The sequence below is a fragment of the Typopeltis vanoorti genome, chromosome 10, assembly GCF_054136105.1.
Source record: "Typopeltis vanoorti isolate ZY-2024b chromosome 10, IOZ_Tvanoo_1.0, whole genome shotgun sequence".
Classification (NCBI taxonomy): domain Eukaryota; kingdom Metazoa; phylum Arthropoda; class Arachnida; order Uropygi; family Thelyphonidae; genus Typopeltis; species Typopeltis vanoorti.
In genome coordinates this window covers 101,704,433-101,722,803 of record NC_143558.1, presented here as the reverse complement: position 1 = coordinate 101,722,803, position 18,371 = coordinate 101,704,433, and the positions used below count along the sequence as shown (strand labels likewise).

General features: G+C 34.9%; 1 protein-coding gene across 1 annotated transcript in view; it reads right to left on the bottom strand.

Moving 5' to 3' along the window:
• Positions 1 to 18,371, bottom strand: part of LOC150102637 (synaptosomal-associated protein 25-like) — a 175,907-nt gene that overhangs the window by 137,949 nt on the left and 19,587 nt on the right. Inside the window, exons 2-3 of the mRNA XM_090398656.1 lie at positions 15,564 to 15,649; positions 964 to 1,005 (exon numbers count right to left, since the gene is read on the bottom strand). Coding sequence (XP_090254782.1) covers positions 964 to 1,005; positions 15,564 to 15,626 — 105 coding nt within the window. The 5' untranslated portion in view covers positions 15,627 to 15,649. The remainder of the gene's footprint in view (positions 1 to 963; positions 1,006 to 15,563; positions 15,650 to 18,371) is intronic.

The window sequence follows — 18,371 nt, the reverse complement described above, 5'->3', positions numbered from 1 at the left end:
ATCTTGAAGACCTAAATAAAATTAAAGCTATGTTAATATTTCATTCAAAGCTTTCCAACAAATGTTTTGCAACAACTAAAAGGGCTATGGAGCTGAATCTCACTGTGGTATTGATGCTTTGTGAAAGTCTTTAGGTAGCAGATAATTTCCATTGCAGGTATGAAGGGAGGATCACTTGGTAGTATCAATGGTGTAAATATCACTGCCTCTCCAATTCACTATAATGAACTTCACTCCTAGGAAAATCTTGTATACCTCACTGAGTACTTTATGCAAAATAATTTCTTCAAGAACAAATCTTCCTGTTAGTCTGATTTGCTAATATTCAGCAAATGTGGATCAAGTCTTTTTTTTTTTTTTTTTTATCTAAATAAATAACCTAAAATGCTTTTTTTTACATTTACTTGAAAACAGCTTTTAGATTTAATACAAATGCAGAAGAAATGCGAATCATGAAAATATTTAAGGGATATTGGGATGTATATACTAGCCTACTTAATTAGTACAAATAACACTGCATTATAAATAGAATGTATGCAAAAAAATCAAAGGATGATCTCCATATAACTAGCATCAAAAACAATTTTAAAAATAAAATGCAGAACACACAAGCTTTAAAATTTAAAACATCTTGAAAAAAGCTATGCTTATTAAAAAAAAAAAAAAAAAATTAAATTTGTTCCACAACAGCAAAGCTAAGCACATAACAAAATAAAACCTCCTTGATACACACTTTAATGGTTGAAACATGTCTTAAATCAAAGCTACAATATCAAGAATATAGATTATAAAATAATTAAAGGATAAAATAAAAGCTCAATAACAATATTAAAGATTTGAATTTACAATATTATGATTATTTCTCAATCATTACTGTAACTAACTTCAAAATTCATATCTTATCCTAAAAATAATGCACATTAATGAATGATAAGTGAGATAAAAAGAATATGCATACTACACCTCTTCACAAAGCTGCATCATACGTCTCGTGCTGTCCAGGGACTAAGTGGGGAGAAAAAAATCCAACTTATTAGAGTTCCAAGACAAATTATTTCAACAGAGGTTTTATTTAATAAGACGACTTAACATTTTATCTATAGATGTTTAGAAACTGGTTAGGGTTTTGTGATTTTCATGCAAGTTTATGAAACTACTTCTAACAATTAACAATGATTTTAAAATTTAATCCATATTTTTTTTTTTCAGATAATGTTTTCTGATGATGGGAATTTGTCTGAAAAGGTAGTATGTCACACATCAATATGTAATATATTTTATGTAATATGGCTATTCACATCATCATCATCATACGTATCAAGGATTTAGGCATAGTATGGCCTGTTCCGGCCTTAGAAGTCATCGTTGAATCGTTTAAGAGGACGTCCTGGTTTTCTTTTTCCTAATGGCTTGTGCTTTAAGGTTTGTTTTGGTAATCTTTCTGTTTTCATTCTTTGAACGTGTTCCATCCATCTATGTTTATATTTTTTATTTTTTCAATTACTGGTTCTTGGTTTAATTCTTTCATAATATCTTCGTTTCTTTTGTGATCAAATAGGGTATACTTTGCAGTTTTTCACATAAACTTCATTTCTGCTGTTGTTAATCTTTGTCTTTTTGTTTTATTGTCCAGATTTCGCTTCCATACATTAAGACCGGTAGGGCTAATGTATTGTATACTTTTAGCCTGGTTTGTTTTTGAACTAGGTTTGGTTTAAATATAGAGTTAATTACTCCTGTTATTTTTAAATATTTTGCAATTTTTATGTTTATATCTTTTTCATAATTGATCATACATCCTAGGTAGTTAAATGAATTCACCTGTTCTAAGATCTTGTTATCTAATACTATTTTAGTTCTTGCTGGATCTTGTCCTTTAAAGGCCATAGTTTTTGATTTTTCCGTTGATATTATCATACCATAATCTTTGGATATCTCATTTAGATTTAAAATAGCTTTCTGTAAGTTATCTTCAGAATTTGTAATTATTATTTGATCGTCTGCAAAGAGGAGAGTGTTTAAGTTAACTGTAGGTGAAAGTTTAATTCCTTGATGTAAATTTTTACTCCATTTTATTATTATTTCATTTAAGTAGATATTGAAAAGAGTTGCTGAGAGGGGACATCCCTGTCGGACCCCTTGGTTTATCTCTCTTGTATATGATAGCTCATGATTTAATCTTATTTGTATTTGATTATTTTCATATATACTTGTGATAGCTTTTAGGATATTATTTGGTATTTGTCTTTCTTTTAATATGTTGAATAATATGTTTCTTTTAACTTTGTCAAATGCTTTTTCAATGGCTATTCACATGACAATTAATCATCAATTTCCTGATATGACAGCAATACATGATTAATTTTACATCATTATTATTATTAACCTCCTATCCACGATTTTCCTCCAAATCAATCTATTACTTGTCAGCCTTCCGGTATTGTCATATCTAACATTTTGTGCTTCTAAGGCACTTCTGGGGTGCTTAAGGGTCAAAGCTGAATAACTAAGAGGAGAACTCCACATAGCCTTTAAAGGAATGCGGAGAACCGACCAGAGCTTCTGACCTAATGTCCAATCCTCACCTTCTCGTGGTGCACCCTGTTGGGTATCTACTTTGATACTGAACGAACGAGGATGGGCTGGCAATTTGGGATTTAGCCGACCAAATTGCATTCTTATTGGTTAAACCAAAATAAAAAATGATGGTACAACATGACAAAATTTCATGCCGGCTAGGGCGTTGCCCGGTTAAACAAGGACCCCGTTGTTTTCGCCAGGGAACCAGGGTGAACAGCGAAAAGTCAGCTACTGAAACAAATCTGAAAACAAACCCCAACTCAACATCACCAGTGTTAAAGATCAGTACTATCAACGTAAGAAGCCTGAATGGCAAAGAAATGGAGCTAGCTGAGGAATTAGATAAGTACCAGATTGACATAATAAGGGTGACTGAAACAAAAAAGACCAAAACTGGTGAGATCTTTCTGAGCAATAAATACAAAATGTTATATTCAGGCAATGACAATCAAGGAAAAGAAGGCGTAGCCATAGTATTCAACACAAAATACGAGGCTAATCTTCTTGAATGGCAGTCAGTCTCAAGTAGAGTAATGTGGGCAAATATGAGAATGGGGAACTGGACAATCAGACTTATTTGTGACTATGGTCCCACAGAAGGTTCTACTAAGGTAGAAGTGGAGGAATTTTTTGACGCTTTAGAAAAAGCAACTAACACAATGAAAAAGGAAAAGTTGGTCCTTGTTGGGGATCTAAATAGCAGAGTAGGAAATGATTGCGAGACATATAAAAATATTTTGGGAAAATTTGGAGAAAAGAGCAAAGCTAATAATAATGGCAAATATCTGTTGGATTTCTGCTCAGGACATGGACTTGTTATTACTAACACCATGTTACAACATAAAAATGTGCACAAATTCACATGGAGAGAAGAGGCTAGGAATAAGAAAAGTCTCAGTGACTATGTTATTGTTGATAGTGATGTTTTCTCCCTGGTGCAGGACACCAGAGTGTACAGAGGATTTGAAATTGGAAGTGATCACTATTTAGTCTTGAGCAGGATAAAATTGAATTTCATATTCAAAAGAATAACATGTAAGAAAGTTTTAAAGCAAATAAAAGTTGAGCAGCTCTCAGATGTGAACTGTAGACTAAAATACACAAAGATTATTGAAAAGAAAATGAAAGAGTTTGAGAACAGGAATCAAACCTTGGAGATTCAGTGGCAAACTCTGAAGAAAACATTGATTGATTCTGCCAGAGAGGCATGTGGTGAGGTTGTGTGCAAGGATAAAAAAAATCAGAACTCCCTGGTGGACACAGGAAGTTAAAGAGGCAGTGAAGGAAAAGAAGAAAGCATATCAAAAGTTCCTGGCAAATAAGTCAGCTTTTACTCTTACAGAATACAGAGACAAATGTAAGAAAGCTAAACAGTGTGTAAAACTAGCTAAACAAAAGTCATGGGAGGACTTCGGCAAGAATATAGAAAATAAATATCAAGAAGGTGGCAAAATATTCTGGAGGTTGTTGAAGAAGCTTAGAAATGGAGGAAAGAGTGCTGTAAAAGGAGTTAGAGATGATAAAGGTGACATGAAAACAGGAGAAAAAGATATCCTTGAAGTATAGAGTAATTATTTTGAAAAACTGCTAAATGAAACAAGCAGTGTTGATAGCCCAGTGATAAGAAACACTGACCAGGCATGCAGTCAGGAATACATATCCATACTTGAAGTAGAAAAAGCCATCAAAGCCTTGAAATGTGGAAAGGCAGCAGGAGTAGATGATATTCGACCAGAAATGCTGAAGTATGGTGGTATAAAAGTCTTACAGTGGCTGCACTGTATAGTTCAGAAGGCCTGGACTGAGGGATGAATTCCCGATGATTGGAGTAGAGCTCTCATAGTACCCATATATAAAAAGGGAAATAAAACTGAATGTGAGAATTACAGAGGTATTTCCCTACTGAGTGTTCCTGGCAAGATCTATGCAAGTATACTTGAGAAATGGTTGAGAAGAATTGTGGAAGAAAAGCTTAGTGAAGAATAAGCTGGATTCAGGCCAAATAGAGGCTGTCATGATCAGATCTTCACTTTACGACAAATAGTCGAGAAAGCATGGGAATATAACAAAGATTTGTATTTAAGTTTTATCGATTTGGAAAAGGCATATGACAAGGTGCCAAGAGAGAAGCTATTCAATACGCTGCAGTTATATGGTGTCAATGGGGCATTATCAAGCGATACTTAGTCTTTATTTGAGTTGTGAGTCAGCAGTTAGAATTGAAGGAAGTACAGGAAGATGGTTTAATGTTAAATCTGGTGTGAGACAAGGATGTACATTATCCCCTCTGTTATTCATTATCTATATGGATCACATTATGAAGGAAAGTGGTATTAAACCTGATATCAAAATTGGAGATGTTAATGTCAGCTCTTTGCTTTATGCGGATGATGTTATACTTCTAAATAAATCCGCTACAAGTCTGCAAGATTCTCTGACTAAATTGAATAGCTGTTGTAATAGATATGGTATGAAGGTCAGCAATAAAAAGATAAAGACAATGAAAATAGGCAGAATCATTGAAAATGTCAACTGTGTGGTGAATGGAAAACCTGTGGAACAAGTAAAACATTTCAGTTAGTTACTTAGGCACAATTTTTACTGAAGGTGGTAAATTAAATATAGAAATAGACAACAGAATCAGCAAAGCTGGTATGGTAGGAAGTCAATTGAATAAATTCATATGGAATAAGAGAGAAATTAGTCGGAACACTAAATTAGCTGTATACAAGACAGTGTTCAAATCCGTTTTAACTTATGGATCTGAGAGCTGGGTCAGAAGTAAAACACTTGACCAAAGACTAGAGACCGCAGATATGAGAGTCCTGCGAAAGATTAGAGGCGTGAACAGATGGCATCAATGGCAATATCATATTAAAAATGAGGATATTAGGAAAGAACTTGACATTGTCAGCATCCAGGAATGCGTTAGCAGAGCTAATCTCAGGTGGTATGGTCACTTAAATAGAATGGGAGAGGAAAGATTAGCAAAACAAGTGTTCTCTGCCAGGTTGGCAGGAAAACGACCCAGAGGAAGACCAAGATATAGGTGGATCGATACGGTACAAAGTGCCTTAAACGATAGAAATATAAGATCTGATAATGTTGGAGTCTTGACAAGTAACATACTGATTTGGAGGATAATTGTAGATAGGAAGTTAGTAATGATGTAAATTTTTCATGTAGTACTGTCATATCCTGTACACCCCTTGAGGGTACATGGCAGGAATTTGATAATGATGATGATGAAGGCACTTCTGAGTGAATCATTACACCTAGACCATCTTCTTTTAGGTCTCTTTCCTGTCATCTTGGCATCAAAGATCTGTTTTGTTAACTTATCCTCAACTACTATTTAAGTGGCTATAACACCTTAGTTTAACTCTGCTTACACACGCCTGAATGCTCACAATGTCAAGTTCCTTTCTAATATCTTCATTTATAATATGATGCTGTAATTGATGGCCTCAGTTTCACTCATCCAATTTTTCTCAGAAAACCCTCATATCTCTAGTCTTTGATCAAGGGCTTTATTTCTAAAACAACTCTCAGATCCATAACTTAAAATTGTTTTGAACACTGTCCTGTATATTGCTAGTTGGCTAATTTCTTTCTTATTTCATGTAAATTTATTCAGCTAGCTACCCACCATACCAGCTTTGCTTATTCTGTAATCTATTGCTAGATTTAATTTGACATCTTCACTAAAAACTGTGCCCAAATAACTTAAATATTTTTTCTATGATCTCTCAATTCAGAATGCAGTTGATGAGTTCAATGTTTCTGTCTATTTTCATAGTTTTGGTCTTTTTATTGCTGATTTTCATGCCAAATTTGTTACAGCTGTTATTCAATTTAGTTAGAGAATCCTGGAGACTTGCACAAGATGTGTTTAGGAGTACATCATCTGTATAAAGCAAAGAACTGAGTTTGGCATCTACAATTCTAATATCAGGCCAAATGCCACTTTCTTTAATAATATAATCCATACAGATGATGAATAAAAGTGGAGAAAATGTGTACTCTAGTCTTACCCCAGATTTTACATCAAACCATCTTCCTGTATTTCCTTCAATTCTAACTGCTGAATATGATGACTTTTCCAGATCTACAAAACGCAAGTTCAAGTCCTTGTTATATTCCCATGATTTTTTAAGTATCTGCTGTAGTGAAAATCTGATCTTGATGAACCAGCTTATTCTTCTCCAAATTTTTCTTTTTCCACAATCTTTCTCAACCTCTTTTCTAGTATGTCTGTATAAATTTTAACTAGAGAAATTCCTCTATAACTCACATTATTTTATTCCCTTTTTTTATAGAATGGGAACTATTAGAGCTCTGCCTCGAATAATCTGAAATTTGACCTCCTAACCACCCCACTAAATTATGCTGTGTAGCCACTGCAAAACTTTTATACCTCCATACTTAAACATTTCTAGTTGAATATCATCTACTCCAGCTGCTTTTCCACATTTCAATTGTTTTTCCGCATTCACTGCTTGTTTCGTTTAGCAGCCTTTCAAGGTAATTACTCCAGACATCAGGATATCCTTATCGTCAGTTTTCATGTTACCTTTATCATTTTTGATTACTAATACAATACTTTTTCCTCCATTTCTAAGATTTCTTTAATAGTCTCTGTAATATTTAGCCACTTTCTTGATATTTATTTTCTATTTTCTTATCACAGAAGTCTTCCCATGACTTTTGTTTTGCTTTCTTACATTTTTTCCTGCATTCTCTAAGAGCACAAGCTAACTTACTTGCCAAGAACTTTCCATATGCTTTCTTCTTTGCCTTGACTGCCTCTTTAACTTCCTGAGTCCACCATGATGTTCTGAATTTTCTATCCTTACAACCTCACCACATGCCTCTCTGGCTGAATCAATGTTTTCTTCAGGGCTTGCCATGAATCTCTAAGGTTTGGTTCTTGTTTTCAAACTCTTTCATTTTTGATTCAATGATGTTTGTGTATTTGTATCTACAGTTCACCTATGAAAGCTGTTCAACTTTGATTCATTTTAAAACTTTTTTTTTTTTTTTTTACACAATCTTCTGTTCAATATGAAATTCAATTTTATCCTACTCAAAACTAAAATAGCGATCACTTTCTATTTCAAATCCTCTGTATACTCGTGTCCTGAAACAGTGGGAAAACATCGCTATCAATGATAACATAGTCAATGAGACTTTTCTTATTTTTTGCATCTTCTCTCCATGTGAATTTGTGCACATTTTTATGTTGGAGCATGGTGTTAGTAATAATTAATCCATGTCTTGAACCGAAATGAAGCAGGAATTTACCATTATTATTAGCTTTGTGCTTTTCTCCAAATTTTCCCCAAAACATTTCCTATTCTGCTGTTTAGATCACCAACAAGGACCATCTTTTCCTTTTTCATTGTGCCAGTTGCCTTCTTAATGTCTCAAAAAAATCCTCCCATTTCTTCCTTGGCAGAACCATAAGCACAAATAAGTCTCATTGCCCAGTTCCCCATTGTGATATTTGTGCACATCACTCTACTTGATAATGTCTGCTTCAAGAAGATTATATTTAGTGTTGAATACTATAGCTGCTTCCTCTTTTCCTTGATTTTTATTGTCTGAATATAACATTTTGTATTTGTTGCTTAGAAAGATCTCACCTGTTTTTGTCTTCTTTGTTTCAGTCATGCCTATTATGGTACTCAATAGGTGAGACTGAAACAAAGAAGATAAACAGAGGTGAGATCTTTCGATAAAAATATATAATAATACTTAAAACATCAACTGCTTCCTGAATTGGAAATCTAAATTATTCAGGCATTTTTTTCTTTTTCTCATCAAAGATAGCAAACTAAACGTGGAAATAATCAACAGAATATGCAAAGCTGATACTGATGGGAAGCTAGCTAAATAAATATACATGGAATAAGATGAAAATTGTCTAGAACTTGCATTCAACAGTGTGTGAGTAAAGCTAATCTAAGGTGGTATTAACTCAGATAAACAGAATGGGAGAAGAAAGGATGCAAACATTACATGTAAGAAATGTACACTCCATCACACCCTTAAACAATTTCCAGAAATAGCATATTCTTCTCTTTCTCCATCTTCTTCCCAACTATGTGTAATCCTCGCTACACATATCCTTTAATAACACTCTCTCAAAAACTTATACATCTCTATCATATCCTCTCTTTTCTACCTATCCAACTGCACTTTGCAATTTTATCAAATTCTCTCAATAACATATTTCAGAGTTCTGATATTGTCCTAGTTGCTAATCACTTATCTTCTCCAGCTTTCTCATCCCAATGGAAACAAGGTAAGGTAACCAAATTTGCATACAACAGTCCATGTGTAGTCTAATCAAGGATTTTAATACTGGTACAGTTACCACTTTGTCAGTATGCTTATCATTACAGTATTTATATTTATTTTATTTAGCGTATGATGATACAGCGTGAGGCCCCTTTTACAGGGAAGTACGGCACCATCTCAATCCCCCCCCCTAATTTTTATCAGGGCTTGGGACTGGCATAGTTGATGAATCAGGCCCATGGCTGGATGTTAAGTATTCTGGGGGACGAAAAACCCGAGTTTCCGAGTGAAAAACCCCCTACCTCCATATGAGACCGGCTAACTCACCTTTAGTCGAAAGAGACAAGATAAAGATTCCTCGGACAGGCATCGAACTCAGGTCTTTCCGACCAAAGGGCTTTGTCTATACTGACTGAGCTATGGAGGCTCTATCATTACAGTAACATACCATGTAGTCTTTTCAATACTCGCAATATGCACTCTGAACTTCAGCATCTGATGACCAACTTCAGATCTCAAATCTCATCTCCTGGAGCGCATCCTGAAGAGACATTACAGTAGAACTAAACCTTATAACTCTCTCTCCATCATCAACAAACAACTGAATCTCTGCTCTCACTTTATATGAAATATCATGAACAAAGATGAAAAGCAGTTGTCCAAGAACAGAATAATACGCTGTACAGTGCTGTTCTTGGATTACCACTACTAAGGTAGAAGAGAACCATGCAGCACATGGTTATAATCTGTTCCAGTCATTCTTTTTTTTTAAGACAATTCCCACCAATATGACATAACTTGCTGGTACTGTTCAGACAATCAACCTCCTTCATGTGGACAATCTTGAAACCATTTCAGCTTGTATACTAACTTACCATTGCAGCAATCTGTTGCATGCCTTTATGAGGCTCAGAGAATATCACCGTATATGTTCCTTAGGTAGGGAGGCGAGATTACAGATCTGGGGATGCTGACAGTGGCCTGATTCAGAGGGTACACAGCAAGTGTGGCATAGGTTAGACCAGGTGTTCCCAACCCTATGCTTGCAGGCACCATGGTGCCCGTCAACCATTTTGTGTGTGCCGGCTGCTGTTCAACCATGTGCCATATAGTTTGAAATAATCACGTGCACATCACACAACAATGCATGCAGCTATTTCTATTAAATATAATGGAAATAGCTGCATGCATTACAAAGCTTGTTCAAGTAAATGCTGAAGAACTGGAGCTAGAAATTTTGGCTCTTCAGAATGACATTACGCTAAAATCCCATATAACAGATGAAAACTTCTGGAATCTAGTAAATAGAAAAAAGTTTCCATTCTTAAAAAAGAGCAGCATACAAGATAAAATCGTTTATCGGTTTCACATACCTTTGCGAATCATTGTTTTCAACCATGAATATCATAAAATCAAAATATGGATCACGACTCACTGATGAGCATCTTGATGATTGTTCAAGAACTGGAATATCATCATATTCTCCTAATTATGAAGCACTGGCCAATGAAATGCCAAAGATCACACTAACTTACATATATATATTTAAATTTTTATATAATGTAAACTTTTAAGTAATAAAACATTTGATTATAATGTAAACTTTGTATGTATTCATTTAACAAAAGAATTCAAAAAATGTGCTTGAAAAAAATGGATGGTGCCCGTCGCCCTACCGATATTTTAGAATGTGCTCTAGGAAACAAAAAGATTGGGAACCCCTGGGCTAGACACTGCATTTTTGTTATGGGAGCCCAAAGGAAATTAGGAAGAACATGGTTGTACTATTGTATAAAGCTTTCATTAGACTACATGTGATCAAATACAGCCACCTAGTTTCCATTGTGATATGGAAACTGGGGAGAATATTCTAATACTGCTCTAGTTATTTGTTTGGAGATGAGGAAATAAGACAATATCAAGACTATGAAATGTTGATTATGTGAATAGGTTCTTCTTCTCTCTTCCATCATCTATGTGGATGATGATGAGGCCAAATAAACTCTTTCCACTTTCCCAGTTTGGGCTCTTGTTGTGATTTGGTTTTCAGAACAAATTACATTCTTTTTTTTTTATTGATTTATCGTCTTTTTTTTTTTTTATCTAATTCTGGGCCACCCTTTGGATCTTTTACTTTCCATCATTGTAAACAGGGCTTTAGTTGGTAATCTTTCTGTTCCAATTCTCGTCGCATGGCCAAACCATCACAGTCTTCTTTCTTGGATTTTGTCTATTATTGTTATTTCTTGTTTCAATCGTTTCCTTATGTCTTCATTTCTTAGTCTATCCTGCAGATATTCCAAGTAATGCTCTTAGCCAACCCATTTCAGTAGTTAATAATTTTTTTCTCTTCAGCTTTTTTGAGATTCCATCATTTACTTCCATAGAGAAGTATTGGAAAGACCATTGTCCCATAGATTCTTACTTTTGTTACTTGTTTGATGTCTCTTGACTTCCATATTTTATTTAGTCGTCCAAAAGTTTAAGATGCTTGGCTAATTCGTCTGTTTATATCTTTTGTAATTTTGCCGTTGTACTCAATTACTTCTCCGAGATAAGTTAAGTTTTCTACCTGCTCTAGATTCTTACTATCAATTTCAATTTTCAGATTGGTGTTTCTTTTTCCTATTTGCATAATTTTTGTTTTGTCTATATTTAGGTTTAATCCAAATTTTATGCATTCTTCCTTTATTTTATCAGAAATTTGTTGTAGATCTTCCGTGCTTGCAAGTAATGCAATGTCTTCTGCAAATTTTAAATTTGTTACATTTTCCCCATATATTTCGATTCTGGAGTCTTCTTTGTTTAAGGCCTCACTGGTTGCTTCTTCCAGTGTAAGATTTAACAGGTCTGGTGAAAGATTGCATCCCTGTCTTACTCTAATCTCTGTGTAGAACCAGCTGGTTAAGGTGTCCTCCACTCACACTGCACTTTCAGATTTCTCGTATAGATTGATTATTCTTATGGTTTTGTTGGGAATTCCAAATTCTTTCATAGTTTTCCCATAGCTCTCTTCTATGGATTGAATCAAATGCCTGATGAAAGTCTATGAAATTTATGTAGCAACTTTGGTTATTCTCTAGCATCTTTTTCATTAGCTGTCTTAAGGTGAACAACTGATCAATTGTACTTCGTCCTGGTCTGAAACCTGTTTGTTCTTCTCCTAATGCTAGTTCTATATATGACTTAATTTGTTTTTGGAGTGCTTTTGTAAAAACCTTACTTGGAATACTGAGGAGGCTAATGCCTCTGTAATTATTGCATTCTGTTTTATCTCCTTTTTTGTATATAGGAATTATAACTGATTTCGTCCAATCAGTAGGTATTGCTTCATTTTTGTAAATCCTTTCAAATAATGTTTTTAATGGTTCTGGAAGTTGTTCCTTTCCTGCTTTTAGCATTCAGCATGTATATGATCAATATCAGGTGCTTTTCTAGTTTTAAGTTTAATCTATGCTGTGTGCTATTGTTTCTTTGGTAAATAGGTGAAGAGGTTAAGAGAATGCAAACTGCAGAGTTTGGCAGAAAAGAGGTATAGATGTTTAAGTTAGTGAGGGGATTTGACCAGATTAATATAAACAGGATTATGCAGAGCAGAAAGTGAGGAGTCATCACTGGAAGCTGTATAAGGATGTGGTAAAGAGTGAAGCAGGAGGCATAATTTTTTTTATTTTTTTTTTATATGTTGAGATTATAAAATGCAAGATTAAGATTAAGTAGACCTGTCCTTTACAAACCAGTGCTGACCATCATAGAAAGTCATGCCTACCACCCAATCCTGCTTTCTATTCCCCAATGGAACTGCAGATATACATACTTGTCTATAACTGGAAATAACTGTCTTTGCATCACTTCTCTGCAGCGGTCATATTCTGTGTTATCTCCACTCCTTTGGGATAAGGTGTGTAATAAATAAAATATTATTACAAAAACATTTCTTTTCCTTTTTTCTCTTCTTAAAACCTGTTCAAGGAAATTACATAAAGTCTTGATGGAGCCTCTGTAGCTAAGTTGGTATAGACGAGCCCTTTAGTTGGAAAGGTCTGGGTTCGAATCCTGTCTGTGATGTGAGGAACCTTTATGGCGAGTTAGATAGTCTACCACCCTCCACATAAGGAAGTGGAGGGTTTTTTGCTTTAAGTAACTCAAGATTTTATCCCTCAAAACAAGTAAACCAGTCCTATTAACACACAGATCTATACAGGCAAAAATACACTGGTGTTCAAAAGCTTAGGACAAACTACATTTTTACCTGTATATGAAAAAATTTGTGACTACAGCCAAATGCGAACATAAATTTATTACCAGCATACTAATAAATTATATTACACAAAAAATGTGTCATAAATTTAATACAAATTAAATTGCAATATGTTTTTGACAAAAATGACAAATTTCCTAAGAGACACAGTAAGGAATTAATGTACAGTGCCTACAGAAAACTAAACTATGAAAGACATTTCAGTACAGAACATGTCTACCCCAAAACTGCGATGCAGCTCTCACAACGTCATACCATGCTTAGCACTAAGTGATTCAGGAGTTCTTGAGACAAACTGGCCAATTCCTCCTTCAGAGCAAGGATAAGGCATTGTTTGTTCTCTGGAGGTTCGAGAAGCAATGCATCTCTATTGTGTCTCAAACAAGCTCTATGGGATTGAGATCTGGGGAGTGGGCTGACCACTTGATTTGATGAATATCCTTGGTCTCCAAAAGCATCTCCACTGTGCATGTACAATTTCACGTAGCATTCTCATCCATAAAAATGAATTCTTCACCTACAGTACGATGCAACAATCGAACATGATGTTGAAGAACTGCACTGCAATATCGTTCACCACTCATAGTCCCTTTTCCCAGCAGTTGTAGCTCAGTGTATCCATTAAGCATAATTCCTCCTCATTCCATTACCCTAGTACTGCTGCATCTATCCCTTTCAAGAACAATCTTGCAATGGTAAGTAGTATTACTTTCACGTCAGATCAAGTGTCACCAAGAAGCAGAGGAAAGACAAAAATGACTCATCTGTAAAGAGTACATTAGCCCATTGGTGGCTTGTCCAGTTTTTATGGATACAACACCACTATAAACATAATCTACGATAAACTGTGGATAAACGGTGCAGACTAGGCCTTCAGGTGTATAGGCCCACTTGTCACAAACGTCTTGCCACTGTTTGTTGAAATATCTGCATATCTGTGCTTGAATGGAACCAACTTGCAAGCTGACCTGCTGTGGTGCGTTGATTAAGTTTTGCTGTTTTAACCAAAAATCTGTCTTTATGTTTCATGGTAGAACAATGGACCTCTTAGCAAACATCTGGAACACATTCCATTGGTTTGAAATGCTGCCCAGAGACTGGATACAACGTCATTTGAGATTTCAAACTCTCTGGCAATATCAGTAATTCTGTGGCCTTCTTCAAGCTTTCCAATAATTCGTTTCCATGTAAAATCATCTAGATGATGTCTCTGAGACATTACAAGACATCCAAATTTGCAACATTAAAAAGCACACCTTTTATCCTGTTGAGTGCTACCATGTGACCTCTTTGTGCACAATTTGAAAATTTGAATGTGTACCCACTATCTACTCGAAATCATCAGTTATACAAATTGCCACAAGCTGATTCATCTGAATTTGAAGTTGTGATCTTCAGAAATAGTGTTCATTCTTAAGTTTTGGACACCAATGTACTTGCCCATTGGGGATGCAGCAGAGGAGTGGGATGCCATTAATTTGCCATGATCCCTAATCAGATAACTCTACTTGAACTCAAGGTTGAATAGATTAAAAAAAGTTTTGGATTTGTGAAAAAAAAAAAAAAGTTTATTTTGCCACACTACTTATAAAAATTAATGAAATAGGCTTCATACTTAAGCACAGAAAAATTCTACTTTTTGCCAAGATAGTTATGAATCATCTTTTGGTTCAAATTTTTTAACTTCTTGAGCACAAAATGTTCATCAAATTTGAATTCAAACAGGCACAGTTTTTGAAATATATCTCGCACATTCATGAACGAATAGCTTTTGAAATCCCAGCCAACCACTCTGTCACATCTAGGCAAACAAAATTGCAGACATGTTAGTGGTGCCCTCAATAGTAAATATTTTTAACCATGTATAAATTTCAAACATGTTTATAAACCTTTAAATGATCATCTGTCAAAGTGCAAGTTAAATCATGGATACTAAGGATGTTTATGCAATGCATTTGTAAAGGTGCTATTTGCTATTGAATATCATAGAAGCTGATTTAGCAATTTTGCTTTTTCATTAAAATCTTTAACAGACATTCCATTGTCTAAATCCTTTAGCAGCAAAATTTTATCTTTCAAAGTCAAATTATTTCATTTTTGACTTAAAGTGCAAAATATTATGCAAAACATATTTTAAACCAGGTCATACTGTAGACTATTGCAAGATGTTAATAAATCCTTCGTGAGGAACTTATCTGAGAAAATGTTGCAACAGTCTACAGTATGACCTGGTCTAAAATATTATGTTTTGCACTACACGGGGATAAGAATGTCACAAACTTAATAAAGTTTGGCTAAATGAATTTTTAAAATTTTTTTCAACTATATTAATCAATCATTTAACAATATGGCAAATGATTATGATCATTTACAGGATAAACATATCATACAATAAACTTCAGCTAATTTCAGAACTCACTTCATCAGTTACTTGATTGGCTTTTATGTGAAGCTGCTCCAATTCGCTCCTTCCGTCTGCCATCTTGATTGTTTTGATAGAATCACCTGTCAAAAATATTTAATAAATGAATACATAATTAGATATCATCATGACACAGTATATCTTTTAGATCCCTCTAAATATCACTAAGTTCTAGACTGCAGCAAATTATTCTGTCAAGATGGATAGTAGATAATATACTATAAATAACAATTATATTTGTTTTTGGAAATACAGCACATTAGCTATTTCACAAAACCAGTTTAAAATATGATCATCATACTCCATTTTTGCTACTTGTACATGAGAAATATAATTTGCAGAATGGCTATGCAGGTACAGTCTTCACAGAACAAACGACATGTTTGAATTACAGAGCAGGAGACTATGATGAATCAAGGAAACAGATCAGTGATGGAGCATGGCTTCACTAACTGAAGAAGAGAGAAATCAGCAACACTTGGGACTTGGTGCAAAATGATCATAGCTACTTATGCAATGTTATATTGTATTCCTAAGGTTAGGAGGTGAAATGGATGAATTGATTAATTATGCAGACGCTTCTGAGAAAGAGAATGTTATGGAGAAGATATAAAAAAAATAGAGTACCCCCCCCCTCACCAACATGGATATAAGGCACAAGCTAGGAATGTGACAAGTGTAGTCGAGAAGCAGAAATTGGCATGTGAAAGGAGATTAGTTTGAAGCAGTGAAGCAAAACCCTGGAGATGAACACAGGTAACATGGTAACATCTACTGGAGACATAAGGAAATGTTCAATGAGTATTTTGTTAGCATATTTATAGATAAAGTATTGTATGGAGATTTGATGATAAAAAGAAAGCATGTTTCCCAGGTGTGAAGATCAAGGATTTTAGTGAAGTTGTTAGTTTGCAGAAGTAAAGAGTGAAAGAGTTGATTGTATTGGCAGAAACAAATGATTTGAAATGGGTGAAATTACACTAAGCTAATTCACAACATAATTAGCACAGTGTAATTAAATGCTTGATAATTTTACATAATGCAGATTGTTTTTAATACTGTTATTTAAAAATATATATAATTATCTTGCAAAGACAAGTCTAAAACCAGATCACATGACTGAGTGCATTGTAAAAAGTGAGTCTTGCTCCATGGCAAATGCCACCTACTTTCTTGTTTCTGTGAGTAAGAAAGTAAAGACTGTGAGTTTGCTATCGTGGTGGTATGGAGTGCACTTTATAGATGTATCAAGTGTTGATGGACAAAAGAACTTTATATGTGCCTGAGAGACTACATTTGAATGGTTTTGGAGTTAGATATCTGGAGAAAGTGTTGTTTAGTGAGAGTTTGGAAGTGCAAAATCAGGGAAACTAGGGATATTAAGGGGGAATGCAATCAAGCATAAGTCTGGCCACCACTTCAGGTAAATGAGTGTGTACAGAAATGTTTACACAGGTTTCAGATTCGAGTCATTGACAATGATATTACACAAGGGTAATTGTTGGTACAAGGGGATGTTGAAACGCATGTACACGAATGCCAGAAGTATCGGAAATAAGGAAGAAGAGTTTATGGCATTAGTCAGCCTGACTATCCCAAAAATTACAGATAACAGTGAAACATGGTTGAGAGAAAATATTAGTTACAGACAGGGCTCCAGAAATCCACTTGCCACAGGCAAGTTAACAGAGACAAGTGGAGAATAAATTTTCAGCTTTTTTCTAAATGCATTGTCTGTCTGTTGGAAGTTTTTTCCCACTTGGTCAGACTATAATAAATTTAGTTTAATCCTTTATCCAAGTGTAAGCAAACAAAGTTTGCACCTGAAGTATCTTCAGGACTGAGGCAACTGGTGGTAAAGGTGGACCAAGCTATCATCACTACTTGTCTTAGTATCTCCCCTAATGCAAAGCACATCTCCTTGCAGGTATGTATAATGCTATGCATTAAGGGAAGGGCCACTACCCAGACCGGTTTCGACCTTTATTGAGGTCTCGTCAGTGGGAGCCAGACCCAGAGGTGGCGATACTAAGGTGGAAGTAATGGAGAAGTCGTATTTACCTATAAGAGTTGCCAAAAGGTGTCTCACCTTATTATTAAATTACTCTGGATTTAGAGAAAGATGTTGAAAGTTTTTTCCCTTGGTTATACTATAATAAATTTAGTTTAATCCTTTATCTAAGTGTAAGCAAACAAAGTTTGCGCCTGAAGTAGTTTCAGGACTGAGGTAACTCGTGGCAAAGGTGGACAAGCTCTAATCTCTACTTGTCTTAGTATCTCCAATAATGCAAAACACATCTCCTTGCACACATGTATAATGCTATGCATTAAGGGAAGGGCCACTACCCAGACCGGTTTCGACCTTTATTGAGGTCTCGTCAATAAAGAGTAATTTAATAATAAGGTGAGACACCTTTTGGCAACTCGTATAAGTAAATATAACTTCTCCATTACTTCCACCTTAGTATCACCACTGTAAAACTTGATGCAGCTTGCAAATACCAAAGCGCTTTTACATTGATTTTTACAGAGGTCAAGTCCCATGAGAATGTTACAAAAATAATCTTGTTTATCGTTATATGTTTTATGCTAAATATTACTGGAAATAACCCTATGGGAATTAACTGTATCCTTTAACAAGAATACTTTAGAATGTCAAAAACAAAGGCAATGCTTTGCCATGAAACTTTGTATAATAGCTCTATACGAGGGCATAAGAAAGTTGTTTACAATTTTAGTGTATGAGAACGTTGCTTACGAACTGCACACAAACACCTTCAAAGTCAGTGCCTGAGAGATCTGAAA